Below are 19326 nucleotides of genomic sequence, written 5' to 3' on the forward strand. Positions count from 1 at the left end.
TAGTAGATTTTTGAAGGATGGAAAAATATATAGAACACCAGGGGTGAACCCCTTAACTTGTTCAATAAAAAGAAAAGGAAAAAAGAGAGAGGACTGGTAAATTCATTCACTCAATCAATCAATCGATAGTCTCCCACAAGAGAGAGAGAGAGAGAGAGAGAGAGAGAGATAAGAATGTACATACAGTACTAACTAATAAAAGGTGAACACAGTGCACGAGGCTTCTGCATTGTCAGCTCTAGGGAAGATCATTTGCATGCAGCCTTACCATTGCTTAGCAAAGAGGCAGTTACCCGATTTGAACAAAGTATTAAGTAAGAATTCAAATAAAATGAAAACTAATTCAGTATAAACCACCTCGGCAAGGTTCATTGCACTGTCTTCAGAAGCACTTGAAGATCTTTCTGTGGTGCCAACTCTTGATTTTGGAGTTAGTGGAAAATCTGAATCATCATTTTGTCCTCGGTTGACAACAGTTCCTGTTGTAGAGGCATCCTCAAAAGAAGCGTATCTGCTGCTAGACTAAAGGAAAGTAAAACCTGATCAATTCAATTTCAAGCACAGCAGGTGATTCAAGCTTTATCTGATCACTAGTTTTCTTCATCTCAACCAGATAGTAGTCATACCAAAGTACTCGAGGATAATTGAAGTCCACCAGGAGATCGTACAACCACGGTCCCTGTCCCACTCCCAGCTGATTCTTCCTGTGACTTAAATATATTAGTGGTCAAAGACATCACAAATTCTTAAAACCTATAAAGTTTATTGTAAGCTCTCTTCAACCCGACTAACTTTTGAATGAATTTGATCTCTTATTCAAGAAAGACTTCTTTTTTTTTTTTTTCTTTTTTTTTTAAAGAGGTTGTTTCTCTGGTTCATGTTTATCATCAAACTGAGAAAATTAAAATGCTTTTTTAGACAAGTTATTAGATCAAACAATATTTAGCCAACTCCTAGGAAAATGCTCAATAACCATGAACTTTAGCACTGGCCACAAACCAACTTGTTCCAAGTGTCATAATCACTCATGTAGATATGAGATAACCCAATCAGTAATGTATAGTCCTTGTCTGGCACAGGAGACAATCATTTAAGGACTTAGCATCTTTATGATTTAGGTGTATCACCTTCTCCTATTGTATGGGAGAGCAATGGGCATCTCTGTGCTCAGAAGCAACTCTTCCACTTTGTGGTCATCAAAGACCAGATAAGGGAAGCTCAAATTCACAGCCATTTCCACAAGGTAGTCTCTATAAATCCTAGACCAGAGAGGAAGAGTAGGAGGCTTACATCTTCACGATAATACTCTTTTTTTTCATGGAGGAGTTGATCACTAGCATCTTTCCCAACTTTATCATGAACATAACTTCTAGGAGGAGATCCCCACCTGTTACCCCCATCTATTGCTTTTCTTGGATTACCCTGATTGAGTGGAACCTCTGGTTTCCTGTCTCTAATCTGAGGTGGTTTTACAACACTTTGCACTGTTCCGGTACTTGGACTAGGTGACCCACCAACATTGAAGTCCCATCCTGCATTTCTCAAGGTCTTCCCCTGGGTACTGCAAATAAGTGCCATTCAGTGAACACTCAACTAGAAAACAAGTATACAGAAAACTGATAATTCAACCTTCCCACCTGGTTTGAACCATTTCTTCAGCTTTTGAGTCTCTTGTCACCTTCACGGTGCCTGATGCCTCCCCTAGAGCTATAGGACCATTTTGGGTGGTTCCTCCATCTTCTTTTAGTTGGAACTTAGGTCTCTCTCTGTCAAAATTGAAAAAAAAAAAAAATCATTACCTACACAATTATTACAATAAAGTAATCCAAGCAATCATATATTCTCCATCAATATCTTCAATACCTATATCAGTACCTAGCCATTTATAGAACTAACCAAAATTTTAAATTACTTAAATATCCATATCTAAAATTTCTTCCTGGAACACAATTGATATTAATGCCTCCATTTTGCCATCATAGATTTTAAGTTCCTTTTAAACACAAGAGTACAGAACAGAAATGCTGAAAAGCGAGTGAGTAGAAAATGTATAATGAAGTGACACCGAACTGTCAGTTCAGTTTCTTTCTGCCAACCAACAGACATATCCATAACGAGCAGGAACCCATTTCTATATTTTACAACATCCCGGAGAACTATAAATGCTGCAGGAACACTTCCCTAAGTACATTTCCAAACGCAACAGACCTTATTCGCTCCAATAGCCTTGGGCTCTTCCTAGCATTTCTGATAAAACGGTGCTTCAAAAGTTCCCTAGCGCTAAGCCTCTGAAATCCAGAAATGAAAAGATAATATGAGAAGTGCAGTATGCAGTGAAGACAAAGGTGTAAAAAGTGAATGTTGTAATCACTGCCTAGTTAATTTCCAAGGATCAAAACAAAATTATGAAGCAATCTTATCAAGATTATTGAAAAACATGTTTTATCAAGTGCACAGATCAGTAATGTTCAACTGCAATGAACTACAAGATAAACTCTCATCTAGTCCAATCAACTTTTATTTTAACTTGCTTCGTTTAAAGAAAGCCGCAGTTAAATGACAAGAAAAGCTATATTACAGCTTCTGAAGTAAATATCTCACTCAAAAGAAAGATGTGTAACGTGCATAATGTCTTAGAAACTGAGCAAAATTCTGTAAGGCAAGCATCAAGAATGTGCCTTTAGTTGCAGAACTTTATGTTACGGCACATCTCAAGCTGATCACGACTACTGAATCAACCAAGTGAAGTATTCACAAATAAAAAAATCCCATATTATCATGGACCATGAAATTTCAAGACGTTAGTTCTTGTGAGACCAGTAAAAGCAGAAAATGGAAAGGGCCATATAACATAGCAATATTGTCAATTATACCAATGCAAAAACTGGAATCATTAAATAGTTAACAAACTTACATTGGAAAAAAATGAATACTTAATGAACCATTGTGCTTGCTCAGGAGAGAATGAAAAAAAGACTATCACATTCTACAATAAAAAGAACAAATAATACAAATGTTATATGCTATGATACCTGACAGAATTTGAGCAAGAAAACTGTATGCCAATTTTTAGAAGAATAAGACTCAATATATACAGCCTCGGAAGAGACAACCACCCATTTCTTTAAAAGTAGGACACTAACATAATTACCTAATTTGAAATAGAGATAAGAGGTTAAAGATAAAGACTCAGCCCACTTATGGATCAGATTGGTCCATAACTTCCTATTCAAAGACACAACAAGATAAGAGCAACCAGTGAAACTAAAAATAAAACTTATGTCCCGACACTCCCCCTCAAGCTGGTGAATAGATATCCTCCATTCCCAGCTTGCTAGTTATCATCTGGAAAACAATATCAGGAAGTCCTTTTGTGAGTAAATCCGCAAGCTGATTTCCTGTAGACACAAAGGGTGTACAAATCAAACCACTATCAAGTTTTTGTTTTATAAAATATCTGTCAACCCCCACATGTTTAGTGCGGTCATGCTGCACCAGATTGTGTGCAATATTAATGGCTAATTTATTATCACAATATAGCTTCATTGAAGCCTTCCACTTGACCTTCAGATCTTCTAGGATTATTTTCACCCATAATAGCTCACAAATCCTAAGAGCCCTTGACCTAAATTCAACCTCTGCACTCGACCTTGCTACAACACTATATTTTTTACTCCTCCAAGTCACAATATTTCCCCTTAGGAATGTGCAGTACCCAGATGTTGATCTCCGGTCAATCACTGACCCAGTATAATCAGCATCTGTATAAGCTTCGAGAGTTAGTTCTTGTCCCCTTTCGAACGAGATTTCCCTACCTAGACTACCTTTGAAGTAACGTAGAATTTTGCGCACTGCTTTCAGATGTACCTCCTTAGGATTATGCATGAATTGGCTAACAATGCTAACAACAAATGCTATGCGGCCAGGTATGTGATAAATAGATGAGCCTCCCAACTAACCTTTGGTAGAGGTTCTTATCTGTTGTTGCATCCTCTGGGCTATCACCAAGTTGATGATTAGGCTCAATAAGCGTTTCAGCAGGTCTGCACCCTAGCTTGCCTATGTCTGTCAGTAAATTTGAGATATATTTCTGTTGAGATATAAAAATCCCTTGTTGAAAATGGGCCACTTCAATACCCAAAAAATATTTCAGCTTGCCTAACTCCTTAATCCCAAACTCCTCTATTAAACACTTCTTTAGGCTTTCCATTCCTTCGAGGTCATCCCCCATTATTATGATGTCATCCACGTAGACTAATAAAACAATTACTTTCTAGAAATATAATGTCTTATAAACAGAGTATGATCACCTTGACTTTGCTTGTATCCTAAATTGAGCATAGCTTTGGTAAATCTTCCAAACCATGCTCTTGGAGATTGCTTTAAGCCATGTAACACCTTATTTAATCTACATACAACATCCTTTCTTGCACTTGGACATAACCATGGTGGAACTTCCATATAAATCTCTTCCACTAGGTCTCCATGTAAAAAGTTATTTTCACATCAAATTGCTGCAATTTCTAATTAAGATTAGCTGCTAGAGACAACAATATTCTTATGGTGTTCATTTTTGAAACCAGAGCAAAAGTTTCAAGATAATCTACGCCATAGGTTTGGGTACAGCCCTTAAGAATCAACCTTGCTTTATACATTTCCAATGACCCATCTAAGTTATATTTAACATGGTAGGAACATAAAAGAAGGTCAGGATAAAGAAGAATAAAAATCCTCCCACAAGATCTGCAGCACCAGCCTTACAAACTTAAACAACTTAATTATGCTTAAAATAACACCCAAAAAAGATGAAACCATCCTTTTCCGCCTTAAACCCTTACAAGATCAATAAAATGGGTAAAAAGAGATTTTTCCTTCCTCCCCACTGCTTCTGTGTTCTATTTAGCTCAAAAAAGGAAGGGGATGAGAGAAGATTAAAAAGTTTTGTCAATTTTTAATGAGTTAAGTGCAAACTGATTAAGGTAAAATATACATAATTCCTGAAGCCATGCTATTTATAGACAAATTACAATAGGAGCCGAGTAATCTTGAGGGAAGTAAACAATTCGAGAACAATATAGCCTTTCCACATTTGTCAATTAGCTAAACTCCTGAATGAACAAAAAGCCACAGATGAAAACTACTTGAACAGGCTGTTCACATAATTAGCATATGGACTTAGGATAGGCTCCATGCACAAAAGTTCTGCTTAGAGGTTAAAGCTTTTTCTAGAAAAATATTAACCATCTAAAAGTAATTAACACGAAAAACTTACCAATGGAAGAAAATCTTACAATGTAGGTCAATGTGTCAAAACTATGGCAAACAACTTTTAACAATCCATTATTCGTTGCATCTCTTATACTGTTTATACTGTTTTAAGGCTTAACCAACACCATATAGACTATGAATATGAAGATTGCTCTGTGGAAATATGCATTGACACCAAAACCAGAAGTTATCTGTTTTGATGATTCAGGTAATTAAAAAATCTTGTACATTTAAGATTGTTTTATTAATTATTTTTTTCCTGGAAGTTCCCAATTTTCTTTTAAATGAAATGGGGGTCAGAGTCAGGTCAGACAGGAGGCCAATTTCATCACCATAGTTCATGCAAATGCATGTGTTATCCCCATAACTGTGGAAGCACATATAATAAATTAGAACAGAGCATTTCCTAACCATTCTTTTCCAGTTCACAGCCTGCGGCCAGGTGCAGACCAAATTAAGTATAAGCTAGGAAAGAACTTATGAGAATGAAAAAGAGGAATTTTCTTCTCAAGAATACATACCATGAATCAATGATCGGTTCCTTTAAAATCGGGCAGGGAAGAAGAAAAAGAAACAAATAGTGAACAACGCAGGGAGCAAGCATATGGCTGCATTAAAAAATGACAGCAGGGAGCTTGTGTGCTAGGGACACCTTTGTTAGATGAGCAAAATAAAAGTGCATGTATTTGGATGACCAAGTACTTACCTCAGCAGGCACCTTCTTTAAGCACAGTGAAACAAATTCTTTCATAGGACGAGAGAAATGTTCATCCAGCTGCACAAAATGAAACTCACTATTGGATAAATAAGTAGGGCAGAGAAATTATTTAATAATCAAAACCAGTAATCAACATTGACAGTACAAATTACATGAAATAACACAAAACTGGGAGGGAGAGGAGGCAGAACTGCAGAACATCATCATCATCACAAACTGCACCTTATCCTAACTAAGTTAGGGTTAGTGGCACATCGTCAATTGACTTCTAAAAGTCCCATTAATAATGTAAATCCATGTAAAGAACAATGTGGAAAAATTTGACACGGGACGCCTTCCTAACACAATCTCTAGCAAGGGAATGATGAGATAAAGTTTCAACATCATTTTCATATGGAAAAGTTTCAAGAGAGGGTGATGAATTAAGATAATTGATGTTGTGTTTCATCACATAGTTAATATTGTGAAACCAACCTATACAATATGGAAAGATTATACACGGAGCAGGGGGACAAAAAGAAAAAAGAACAAATGACAAGCAATACAAACCTGTGGTGGATTTTCCCGAGGTATAATGAAGAGAACCCTCATGGGGTGGAGATCTGCAAGTGGAGGTTCTCCTTTTGCCATTTCAATTGCAGTTATCCCTAGAGACCAGATATCTGCCTGGATCAAGCAAAGGTTCTCAGCATATTGAAATTGTAAGACTCCACAAGGTTAAAAATAAAATTGAATGGAGGGCCCTTTGACAGAATGACAAGAGCAGTTTGAGGGGAAACAGGCCCCCACCCCCGCGGGCCCCCAACAAAAAAAAAAAGAAAAAGACTTGCAGTACTGTCTTAAGAATACCTTCTCATTGTATCCTTCTGAGTTTTGAATTACCTCTGGGGCCATCCAAAATGGTGTTCCTACAAAAGTCTGTTGATGTCAAATGCATTAGCAGAACTAGTGGCAACTTGATGAAAATGTTTCCATCTTATCAAAAATGAAAAGAGTATAAAAACATAATCAAAATTAAGAACTTTCACAGAATCAAGATGAACTAAAGGATCGAGATCAGGATAACTTTGTGAGACAGAAGGAATTATTATCTAATAAACAAACATATCCATTTCATAGATCCCCAATAAGAGTTTAAATTACATATTTAACAAAATAAAAAAACAAAATTTTCAACCATAACCTTCTTGATGGAAGACAGAGAGGACTGTCTCTACAAAGGGCAAAAGAGAGGTGAAACAGAAAAAAAATTATAGTTAGAAAATCATTTGTAAGAGGACGGAATGGTAGGAAATTGAAACTGAAGCAATTAAAAACCTTCTACTGGAAATCAGTTTTATTTTGCAAATGGATAACTAACAATGTACTGAGGAAAGAAAAACAAAAAAAAAGACTAACCAACAACAGCAGTCAAAAATACGGATTTCATCATTTGATTAATCAAAAAAATTTCTTTTAAATTAACTAGAGACACATGCATCCACAAAGAGAGGAGAAGATGGGGGGAGGGGGAGTTAGTACCAGGTAATGTATCTATAAAGAAGAAGAAGAAAGAAAAGAAGAGAAAATAGAGATATAATTTTAGAATAAAAGACTGAATCTCAAACTCGTAATCTGAATCTGAATGATACAACGAGACTTGTTGAGTTTATATATTACTCAACAGAATCTCTAAAAAACAAACTGTTACTAACAGCTGGCAGTAACAAACTGAGCAAACATTGCTGTTTGTTGAAACAAAATTAAAACTAGCCACGTAAGCAGCTGAGAAATAAACTGCCCGCTGCTAATAGTAAAATACAACACCTTTCCTGTCCTCTTATATGTGCACAACATCTTCTATCCTTAACATTCCCCCTCAAATGACCCCTGATTGCTTGCTTAGAAGCACTGTGCTCAGCCAGCTCCTGCTGTCAAAGAATTCTGTGAAAATTTCTGCTCTTCTTCAAAACAAACTGAAGAGTCATCAAGCACAATGTTGTAAACAGATAAAAATCGATCTCTAGATAAGCCCTTCATAAAAATATCAGTTGTCTGATGCTCAGAAGTACATATCTGATATCTACACCACCATTCTCAACCTTTTCTCTAACAAAAATGAATGTCTATCTCAATATGCTTAGTTCAAGAATGAAACAAAGGATTTTCTGCTATGCTTTTGGCTACTGTATTATCACACCAAATAACTGGTGAACTAGAGAAAGAATAGCCAAGCTCAGTAAATAACGATTTCAACCATAATATCTCTGTAACACCTTGAGCTAATGCTCTGTATTCAGCTTCTCCAACTGATCTTGCTACTACAGACTGTTTCTTTGAACTCCAAAGAAGCAGATTATTACCCAGGTATACACACAGACCACTAGTAGATTTCCTAGTAACTTTACATACAGCATGGTCAACATCTGTAAACACCTCAGTAGCTAAACTGGATGGAGTAAAGACTAGACCCAAACCAATTGCACCTTTAAGATACCTTCTAGGGGCTTGTTTTAGACCAAAGTGTGATGGTTTAAGCTTACACACATAAGCAGGACAGGCAGGATCTTTAGAACCCTTACATTGTGACATATAAACTTCTTTTGTCAAATCTCCATTAAGAAAAACATTATTAACATCAACCTGTTGAATGTCCCAAACAAAAGTGACTTGTCAAAGAAATAAAAACTCCCATAGTTGGAGGCTTAATAAGCAGACTAAAAGTTTAAAAAAGTCTATACCAAGAGTTTGATGGAAACCCTTAGCCACCAAGCGAGCCTTATACTTCAGAATAATCCCATTAGAAGACTCTGGAGCAAGCTCCCAGGTACCATTATTCTGTAAGGCTGCTAACTCTTCTTGCATAGCCTTTAGCCACCTAGGGTCTGATAAAGCAGCTTTAACTGAACAGGGTTCTAGTTCATTCACTAAGGCAATTGGTACAAAGATGGAGGTTGAGGAACAGAAGTAGAGAAGAGTTTCTTGCTTTTTGAATGAGCAACCATAAGATGAATACGATGAGTTGGTCTAGGATGATGAGTGGGCAGAGATTGTAATGTAGGTTCAGATGATGAAGGAAATATACTGTGGCTGCAAAGAAGAGGTAAAAACATCTTGATGGGATGGAAAAGTACCAGGAGACTGTGCTACAGATGAATAAGAAGGAGAAGAAAAAGACTGAAGGCGAAAAATAAGCAAACTAGAAATGGAAACAAAAGAAACAGGAGAACATGAAAAAAGAACGTTATAGGGAAAATCAGACGCATTAAAAAGAACATTTCTGAAAATATAAACTTTCTCTGAAGAATGTAGACACTTATACCCAACATGTATAGGACTATATCCAATGAAAACACACTTAGAAGAATGAAAATCAAACTTAAGATGATTATAAGGTCTTAGGAAAGGAAAATTAGCACAACCAAAAAGATGAAGAGAAGAATAATCTGGTTTCTTACAATAGAGGAGCTCAAAAGGATAAAAAAAAAAAACCTTAAAGCTGAAGGTGGTGATAGTCTGATGAGAAAAATTGTAGTCTGAAATGCTTCCACCCAAAATTTTAAGGGCACACAAGCATGAGCAAGTAGGGTTAAACCCATTTCAGCAATGTGACTATTCTTTCTCCCTGCAACACCATTTTGTTGGTGAGTATGAGGACAAGAAAGCCTACCATTTTCTGAAAATAAAAAGATTTGAGCTTAGTGTTATACTGTAGTTCAACAAATTTAAGAGATCTAATAAAGATAACAAGAGCATCGGATTTTAATTTCAAAGGATATAGCCATAATTGTCAAACGTGCACCTAAGGCATGCCTACGCACAAGACACAGCTCTGTATGCCTCATCACCACTGAGGCGTTGCTTAGGCGCATGAGGTGCATTCCTTGTATATATAATTGTACTAAAAACCTATTTCTTGTCTATTTGTCATGTTAATTTGTTGTTGATTTCATTAAATATTCTTGAATATTAGTGAGAGGCAAACCTACCTATGTAAGCTGGAAGTCTGTCAGATCTCCCACTTGCTAGGATCCTTTGGCAATGATGTTCACTTGCAATAGAACTACTCACATCTGCGTTTTGCTTCATTTTTGTTTATTTCTTTTTAATTTCTTTTGCAATTTAGAAGAACAAATTCTATGATGAAAATGTTTTTTGTTGTGTTCTACTCTAATTTTGTTTTCTGTCTTCTAATTTCTGTTGCAATTTAGAAGAAACTAATTGCTATGAAACAAATATTTTATTTGTGTGATCAACTGTTTTTTCTGACTCTTCTAATTTCTTTTGCAATTTAAATTTTGTGTAATTTTTTGTGTTCTGTTCTGCTGTAATTTTTTTTTTCTTTCTTCTAATTGCAAAAGAAAGTAGAAGAAACTAAATGTTTTCTTGTAATTGTTGTTTGCATCTTGTGTTCTATTTTTCTTTCCTCTAATCTCTTTTGTAGTTAGAAAAAACTAACTACTTTTTTGCAATAATATTAGTTGTTACTATAGGGTTGGTAAATTGTCATTTATGATTTTATGAGTTTGCATCTATCTCCTTATAGGTACATATTAAAAAGAATAGTGCGCAAGTACTTTATAACTTATAAGCATTTAGAACAAATGTGCACCTCATGTGCCAAAGACTCATGCTTTGCCTTGTACCTAGGCCCCAAGCACTAATTTGTTGACAATTATGGATATTGCCAGGTATATCTGGTATAAGCATCAACAAAGATAACACAGAATCTATACACTTAAATAGAGAGATGAGCTGGCCCCCAGAGATTATAATAGACAAGATCAAGAGTTTGTAGGCTTTAATTTCACAATCATTAAAAGGTAAGTGATGTAATTTGCCAAATTTACATGAATCACAAAAAGAAAGATGAATGTGCCAGATATCACATACAGTTTTGTTTGGGACTGTACTAGCGGTAAAAGATCTAGCACTACAAAGCTTTAAACCAGAATTCAACTGTGTAGAAAGAGGCTGGGAGCCTAAATACAATTGTGAAGACAAACAAGAGTCTTCAGTGGTAGAAATTGAAACTGAGCTTAGACAAGAAACTAGAACGGAACTTGAAAAATAGGATGAACTTCTAGAAGAGGCAGGTGCAGGTGCCAGTTGATAAAGTTCATCTCTAAATTGGCCTTGGAGTTGCACAATTAGATTCCCTGTCCTTTATCAAACAAGAATCAGCACAAAACTCAACAATAACATTATTTTCTTTTGTAAGTTTAGAAACACTCACTAAATTCTTAGTCATTGTTGGAACATGTAGAACATTAGGTGAAGAAATAGTAGAAAAATATTTAGTTCGTGTCGGCAAATAACTAAAACCAATAAGTTTGATAGGTAGCTTCTCACCATTTCCCACTACAACTTTCTCAATGCCTTGATAATAAGAATGGAGAGTTAGATTGTTGAGATTTGAAGTGATATGATTTGTTGCTTTAAAATCAACAAACCCAAATGACTCCTTTAGGGTTTCAAGAGAGGCAAAGTAGGCTTCAGGTGTGTTAGAAAAATGTGAATATTGAACTGAACCCCTGCCTTAGGTTCACTTCAGTAGGACCACTATCAGCTGCTAAATAAGCTTTCTGGTCAGTCTGAACAATATATGTGTTAGAAAAACGTGAATATTGACCTGAACCCCTGCCTTAGGTAAAGACATTTCAGCAGGACCACTATCAGCTGCTAAATAAGCTTTCTGGTCAGTCTGAACAAAAGATTTACTAGAACTAGTTAAATTTGGACGCTGAAAATTTCTCTCACGTGGTTTACAACACAGGTAACAAAAAATATTCCTTAGCCAGATCTACCTCTTCCTCCACTTCCTCTATTGTTAAATCCACTATCAGACCCGAGATCTGACAAAGAGGCCTCTTTCGTAATTGAGGAAGAGATTGAATTGGCGGGAAAGAGATCTGAGAAAATTCAAGAGAAGAGGAGAGAGAGACCCGAGTAGAAGGAAGAAAGGGAAAAGATCAGTGGAATAAACCTCACATAATCCCCATCCTCTCATGACCTTATTTATAGGAGAGTTACATTCTAGAGAATTCCCATGACAAATCAAAGAAGCCTAGCCACCTTGGGATATTGCTAGAGAAGATCCGACAAGTACTCCCAAGAGGTGTTGTTGGGGTGCAGGAGTGTCCACTACACCAAAACTTGTGTGACGGGAATGGAATCCTTGTAGATCACCCTTTTGTCCAGCACTGCTTGGGACTCCACCTCCATAATCCTATCTTTAACCAGTTCAGGAACCTCCCTACTAACTTCCTCAGTTGTTCCCACTACCTTCTTCAAGAGGGATACATGGAACATGGGGTGCAGCCCTACTCCTTCAAGAAGTTATAACCGATAGGCCATTGGCCTTATCTGGGCAGTGATCCTGAAGGCCCATAGTACTTGGGCTTATTTTAGATGTAGGACCCTTATTGAAAAGGTGTTGTTGAAACCTTTTAACCTTCAAATAGACCTCCTCTCCTACCTCGAAGGTCCTATCCGAGCGGTGTCTATTAGCCATCTGCTTCATTCTCTGTTGTGCCATAGTGAGCTCCTTCTTTATAACTTGCAGTGACTCCTACCTTGCCTCTAGGTACTGATTAGTTGAGGTTTCAGCTGGAGTGTAATGCATGACAATCGGGATTATAGGGGATGGATACCCAAAGGGTGTTTCAAATGGAGTTCTCTTGTGGGCTGTATGGAAGTTGATGTTATACCACCATTGTGCCACTGCCATCCACCTACTCCAACTCTTTCGTTTGGTTAAGCATAGACATCTTAAATATGTCTCTAGGCACGTATTTACTCACTCTATTTGTCCATTAGTTTCTGGATGATAAGCTGATGACAACTGCAACCCTATTCCCAACCCCTGGAACAAGATTTTCAAAAACTAACTTGAAAATATCTTATCTCTATCGGAGACAATTGCCCTTGGTAATCCATGTAACTTCAACATCAAGTCCATTAGTTTCCTAGCCACCTCTGTAGCAATAAACGGGTGCATTAGAGTGATGAAGTGGTTGAATTTCGTCATTCTATCAATTACCACTAAAATAGTGTCAAATCCCTCAAACCTAGGCAAACCTTCTACAAAATCCATAGAGATCTGTTCCCAAGCTTGGAAAAGTATCTCCAATGGTTGAAGGAGACTCGGATAGGGTACTTGTTCATGTTTGCACCTTTGACAAATGGTGCCTTGTAGCACATACTTTGTTACATCCTTTTTAAGCCTTGGGCTAATAAAAAAGTTGCCTTACCTGGTGATAAGTCACATTCAACCCCGAATGCCCTCCTATATGGGGAGTCATGCAGTGATTGGAGGATACGTTTCCATAGTTGATCATCCTCCCCAATGACCACCCTGCCTTGGTATCTTAGCAATCCCCCTTTGAAAGTATACTCTAACTCCTCTTGGGGTTGTACTGCCAGCCTAGTCAGTATCTCATTGATTCATGTAGTCTGCTCATAACTGCTTGTTATGCCTTGTGCCCAATCAGGAACCAAGGCTAATATAGCATGGCAGCTAGCTGTGTTCTCCCTTTTTGATAGTGCATCTACTACCAAATTTTCCTTCCCCTTTCTATACTGAATAATGTAGTCAAACCGCATCAGCTTGGTGATCCCCTTTCGTTGCAACTAATTTTGTGCTCTCTGTTGGGAGAGAATGAACGCAACGTGTAGTGCGTGTGTAGAGAATAAACACTCAAAATAAACTCTTAAAAAAAACAAGCTTCAATGACTGAAACTTGATTCTCAAGTAGGCGCAAAACTGAATCTGTCTGGTTGATAAAATCAAATATGCTTGTAGAAAGTTTAATTGGGAAAAAACTGTTTACAAACCCTAACTAATAAGTATATATAGTGTTCGGCCATTCCACGTAATATTGCAAAAAAAACCCAACTAGAATTCTAAAAGAAATAAAACTCTAAAATATGAAGTAGAACTAAAGTCCTAAAAGAATATAAATATGAAGTTTCAGCCCCTGTTTGGGCCAGTTCTTGACTAGGCCAATTTGGATCGGGTCCTTAGCCATGTCCAATGCTCCAGCCAAATCGCTGGCTTTGATATCAATTGTCACACCTGAATCTGACAAAGGGGCCTCTTCTGTAATTGAGGAAGAGATTGAATTGGCGAGAAGGAGAACTGAGAAAATTCAAGAGAAGAAAACAGAGAGAGAGAGGGGGGGGGGGGAAGATCAGTGGAATAAACCTCACATAATTCCCATCCTCTCATGATCATCTTATTTATAGGAGAGTTACATTCTAGAGAATTCTCATAACAAACTCTCGACAGTTAGGACCAAAGTGGCCATGTGTGCTTGGGCTCTAATTACCAATATACCAACTCCTAATTACAATCCCATCCCTCCCCTAATTACAGTAGTGTCCTCGAGCTATGATAAATTCCCATTACAAGCTCTCGACAGTTAAGACCCAAGTGTCCATGTGCGCTTGGGCTCTAATTAGCAATATACCAACTCCTAATTACAATCTCATCCCTCCCTTAATTACAGTAGTGCCCTTGGGCTGTGACAAAGTCCCATTATGAGCTCTCAACAGTTAGGACCCAAGTGGCCATGTGTGCTTGGGCTCTAATTACCAATATACCAACTCCTAATTACAATCTTATCGCTCCCCCAATTACAGTAGTGCCCTCAGGCTGTGACATCCACCTCTTCCATTTTGTGATTAATTAGAAGCAACATTGATTGAAATATTTCCATCAAAGGAATTAACTGAATTCTACATAATCTCTGTTCATGCATAAGTAGAAGATATTGAACTTTTTCAAGATTTATCTCACCCATTTGAGACGTGATGCAAGAGAGAAGAGTCTCGTAATCAGAATCTAAACCACTAACAACAACCAAAAGTAGATCTTTATCAAATATAGGCTCACCAATTGCAGAAAGAACATGTCCAATTGTCTTAATCTTCAGAATATACTCATTTACTGTCATAGAACCTTTCTTAGTTGATCCAAGTTGTTTTAGCTAAAAGATTTTGCTATAGTTTGTTATAAGTATAAATTTTCAAGAAGATACCATAGTTCTGATGAAGTCTCACAGTGAATAACCTAAGCTAGCACTTCTTTGCAGATTGTTGGTGAAGAATTTTGGTAGAAACTTGAATGAAAACTACCGTGATCCAATTCATTCAATGGTAATCGAACTTTATACACAAAGAGTCCTAAAAATAGTTAACTTTATCTCCTAGATACCAGCCCATCTATCTCCTAAATATTAGCTAACTTATCTCCTAGATATTCTCCTATAAAATAGGGAAAGATTACAACTCAATTTACAGCTAACATGATAATCTACAACTTTTAAATTCTGGAATCCTTCTTCTTCCGTGAGATTATCTTCCAAGACTCTTGATGGATTACAACTTCTTCCAACACCCTCCCCCAAGTAGAGGAATAGATGCTCATCATTCCCAGCTTGCTTCTAAGGATTTCAAAACCCTATTTTTGCATGGCTTTAGTTAAGATATCTGCCTCCTGATTTGCTGTAGGGATATACATCAGTTTTATGCCTCCTTCTTCTATCTCTTGCTTAACAAAGTGCCTGTCAATTCTGACATACTTCATTCGGTCATGCTGAACCGGGTTGTTCACAATGTTAATAAATGATTGGCTATCACTATATAACACATTAGATGATGACATAGGCATAGACAGGTCACTCATTAATTTTTCTAACCAAATTACCTCACAAATTCCTTGAGAAATGGCCCGGTATTCCGCTTCCGCACTGCTCCTCGCTACAATTGGTTGTTTTTTGCTCCTCCAGGTTACTAAATTGCCCCAAACTTTGGTGCAATACCCGAACATTGATCTGCTATCTTCAATTGATTTGGCCCAATCTGAATCAGCAAAGCCAACAAACCTCCTGTCTTGATTTTTCTTGAATAACAGCCCTATCCCAGGTGTCCCTTTGAAGTATCTAAGAATGTGATAGACTGCCTCAAGATGTCTCTTGCTTGGTTGGTGCATATACTGACTAATAATGCTCACAGCATAGGCTATATTTGGCCTAGTGTGAGATAAATAAATCAGCTTTCCTACCAACCTTTGATACCTCGCTTTATCTACCAAATAGTCTCCATTCTCTTCCTTATTTTTCCAATTTGGCTCTAGGGGAGTACTTGCCGGTTTGCAACCCATTTTTCCTATTTCTTATAGCAAGTCCAGAGTGCATTTTCTCTGAGATATAAATATGCCTTCACTGCTCCTAGCTACTTCCAATCCAAGGAAATATCTTAATTCCCCTAAGTTCTTTACTTCAAACACTTGCCTCAGCTGTTGCTTCAACCTCTCAATCTCCTGCAAATTGTCCCCTGTGATGACAATATCATTCACATATACTATCAAGATAGTTCTTTTTCCATTTTCTTCGACTTTAGTAAAGAGAGTGTGGTCAGCTTGGCCTTGCTTGTACCCGAGTGTATATAGAGTATCACTAAACCTTTTAAACCAAGCTCTAGGAGATTGTTTAAGCCCATAGAGTGATTTCTACCTTTCCTTTAGTGCTGCCTTTTTCAAAACCTGGTGGAAGTCTCATGTAGATCTCTTCTTCCAGCTCTCCATTTAAAAATGCATTTTTTACATCTAGCTAGTGTAATCTCCAGTCTAGATTTACAGCCAAGGGCAATAACACCCGGATGGAGTTCAATTTTGCCACTGGTGCGAAGGTTTCATCATAATCTAGGCCATGGGTTTGGGTAAACCCTTGTGCAACAAGCCTTGCCCTGTATCGGTCAATTTCCATCAGATCTATACTTTATGGTGAAGACCCACTTGCTTCCCACTGCTCTCTTTCCCTCTGGTAGCTCAATCACTTCCCAGGTATTATTTTTCTCCAAAGCTGTCATTTCTTCCACAACAGCTCCCTTCTAGTTCTTATTTTGTAGAGCCTGATTAATATTTGTAGGAATAACCTCCTAATCTAGACTTGCAGTAAATGCTCGGTATAGAGGAGACAATTTTGAGTATCCCAAGTGATTTGAGATGGGATATTTTGTACAGGCTATTACTCCTTTTCTTAGGGCAATTGAAATTCCAAGGTCATCTTCACCTCTGCTCTCGGTTGCCACCCTGCCTTCTTCAACATTTTATGGACTTATCCCCAAGTCAGATGAATGTGTAGGCTGAGGATTCTGAGGTCTTCTTGAGTAAACCTGGAGAGGAGGTTTATTTTTAGCTTGATCTTCCCTACAGGTCTCAATATTTTCTCCTTCTCTCCTTGGATGATCTGAGAGTGGATTGATAGAATCAATCTTTAGATTAGGATCATCCTGAGAATTCTCAGGTTTTTTTGATAGCTCACGAAGAGAATTGGGATGAAGATGACCAGATATAGGCAATAGAGTACTCCATATATCTTCTAGGTTGTTGGTACTTTTTTGAGGCTGATGGTGTTTGAAGAAAGGCTGAGAATTTTTTAGGGTAGCCTATTGATGGGATAGGCAGATGTCAGGACAGCTTCCCCCTAATAGTTGTTAGGAACTGATCTAGCAAACATCAAAGACCTGGCTGTTTCAAGAAGGTGCCGGTTTTTTCTTTCTGCAATCCCATTTTGTTGAGGGTTGTAAGGATATGAGCTTTGGTGAATAATACCATGCTCATCTAGGTATTGATTGAATTCGTTTGAAAAATATTCTCGGCCATTGTTTGTTCTTAGAACATGAATGGAGGTTTGGAAAACATTTAAGACCATTTGATGAAACCTTTTGAACACAAGATAGGTTTCAGATTTGTCTTTCATAAGGAAAACCCAACACATTCTTGTATGATCATCAATAAAAGTAATGAACCACCGGGTATTTGTTATGTTGGATATCCTAGTTGGTCACCAAATGTCACTACGAATCAAGTGAAATGGTTTTGATGGTTTGTAAGCATGTTTAGGATGAGAACTCTTAGTTTTCTTTGCAAGGATACAATCCTCACAATTGAAAGTCTTAAGTTTATTGGGAAGATCTGGATACAAAAACTTGAGATATTCTAAGCTAGGATGCCCTAATCTTTGATGCAATAACATCAATTCTGACTCTAAAACTAAAGCTAACATGTTTTGAAAAAATAACCTAGACTCTATAGGAGATTCAAGCTGATTTATTTGATATAATCCTCTTCTTTCCTTAGCCTTGCCAATCATCATCCTCGAGGTTATGTCCTGAAAAACACAATAAGAGGAGAAAAAAGTTACTGAGCAATTTCTAATTTGCTTACTGATATCAGGTTGCATCTCAGATTTGGTACATAGAGTACCGTATCTAAGCTTAGGCCTGATATGTAAGCCTTTCCCTTTCCTTGGGCTGAGGATTTTGAACCATCAACTAGCAAAACTGTTATTTCTTGATCCACAGGTTCAAAATTAGATAAGGTTTCCAAGGATCCTGTCGTATGGACAGTAGCTCCCGTATCTACAATCCAACAATTAGTATACGATCTTTTAGATAGGAGAGAGTAGCATATATTACCTTGCCTTGCCAAAGGTATCTCAAGATTATTAGTTACTTCCGAACTCCCTTTTCCTTTAGAATGATTTAGTAATTGCCAAAGAGCCTCTAACTAATCGTCTGTAAGAGTAGGCATATTTGAGTTACTTTTCTCCGTTTCTGTAACATATGCGGATTTACCACCTTTACGTTGATTCTTTGGTTTCCACGAAGCTGGCTTTCCATGTATCTTCCAACAGGTTTCCCTAGTATGATAGGGTTTATTGCAGTGGTCACACCACTGTTTTTCTCTATGTATTTCACCTTTTGTGGAGGCAGAGGCCTTTCCTCGTGACATACTCAATGCTGAGTATCCTTCGTTTCCTGCATGTCCAGCATAAGACAACATCACTTGTTTCCTACTTTCTTCTCTTCTTACTTCACCAAACACTTTTGGAGATGGGAATGGTTTAGTACCAAGCAACTTGCCCCTTACTTCATCTAGATCCGAATTTAGGCAATATAGAAAATCAAATACTCTCTCTTTTTCCATCATTTTATCATACTTCATTCCATCCGCTGAACACTCCCAAATGATCTCATAAAAGAGATCCATCTCTAGCCACAATTCAACTAAGGTATTATAATACTCAGTGACCGAGTTATTACCTTGCTTTGTGGTTCGGACTTGAAAACTTTGTGTTGTGTTCTCAAGATCCGAATATATCTCCTTGACAGCCTTCCAAATCTCGCTCGCCGTCTTGTAGAACAAGTATGTCCTACCAATCTTTAGCTCCATGGAGTTTATTAGCCATGCCATGAATGTGGCATTTTCTGCTTCCCAGACTCCATAAGTTGTTGCTTCTGCACTCAGTTTTTCTATCCCTCCGGTCAGATAGCCCATCTTGCCTTTCCCTTTA

General features: G+C 37.5%; 1 protein-coding gene across 5 annotated transcripts in view; it reads right to left on the reverse strand.

The window, feature by feature from the left end:
* LOC127811523 (uncharacterized) overlaps positions 1 to 19326 on the reverse strand; it is a 93124-nt gene that overhangs the window by 14643 nt on the left and 59155 nt on the right. For all 5 annotated transcript variants that reach the window (XR_008025708.1, XM_052351455.1, XM_052351454.1 and 2 more), the window contains 8 exons: positions 6836 to 6904; positions 6536 to 6652; positions 5975 to 6043; positions 2209 to 2288; positions 1638 to 1766; positions 1291 to 1561; positions 627 to 704; positions 358 to 522 (listed from right to left, as the gene is read on the reverse strand). Coding sequence is in view for 4 of the 5 variants with exons in the window: in XM_052351455.1 (XP_052207415.1) it covers positions 358 to 522; positions 627 to 704; positions 1291 to 1561; positions 1638 to 1766; positions 2209 to 2288; positions 5975 to 6043; positions 6536 to 6652; positions 6836 to 6904 (978 nt within the window). In the remaining variant the exon portion in view is untranslated. The remainder of the gene's footprint in view (positions 1 to 357; positions 523 to 626; positions 705 to 1290; positions 1562 to 1637; positions 1767 to 2208; positions 2289 to 5974; positions 6044 to 6535; positions 6653 to 6835; positions 6905 to 19326) is intronic.

Source organism: Diospyros lotus, chromosome 10 (genome assembly GCF_014633365.1).
Source record: "Diospyros lotus cultivar Yz01 chromosome 10, ASM1463336v1, whole genome shotgun sequence".
Lineage (NCBI taxonomy): Eukaryota > Viridiplantae > Streptophyta > Magnoliopsida > Ericales > Ebenaceae > Diospyros > Diospyros lotus.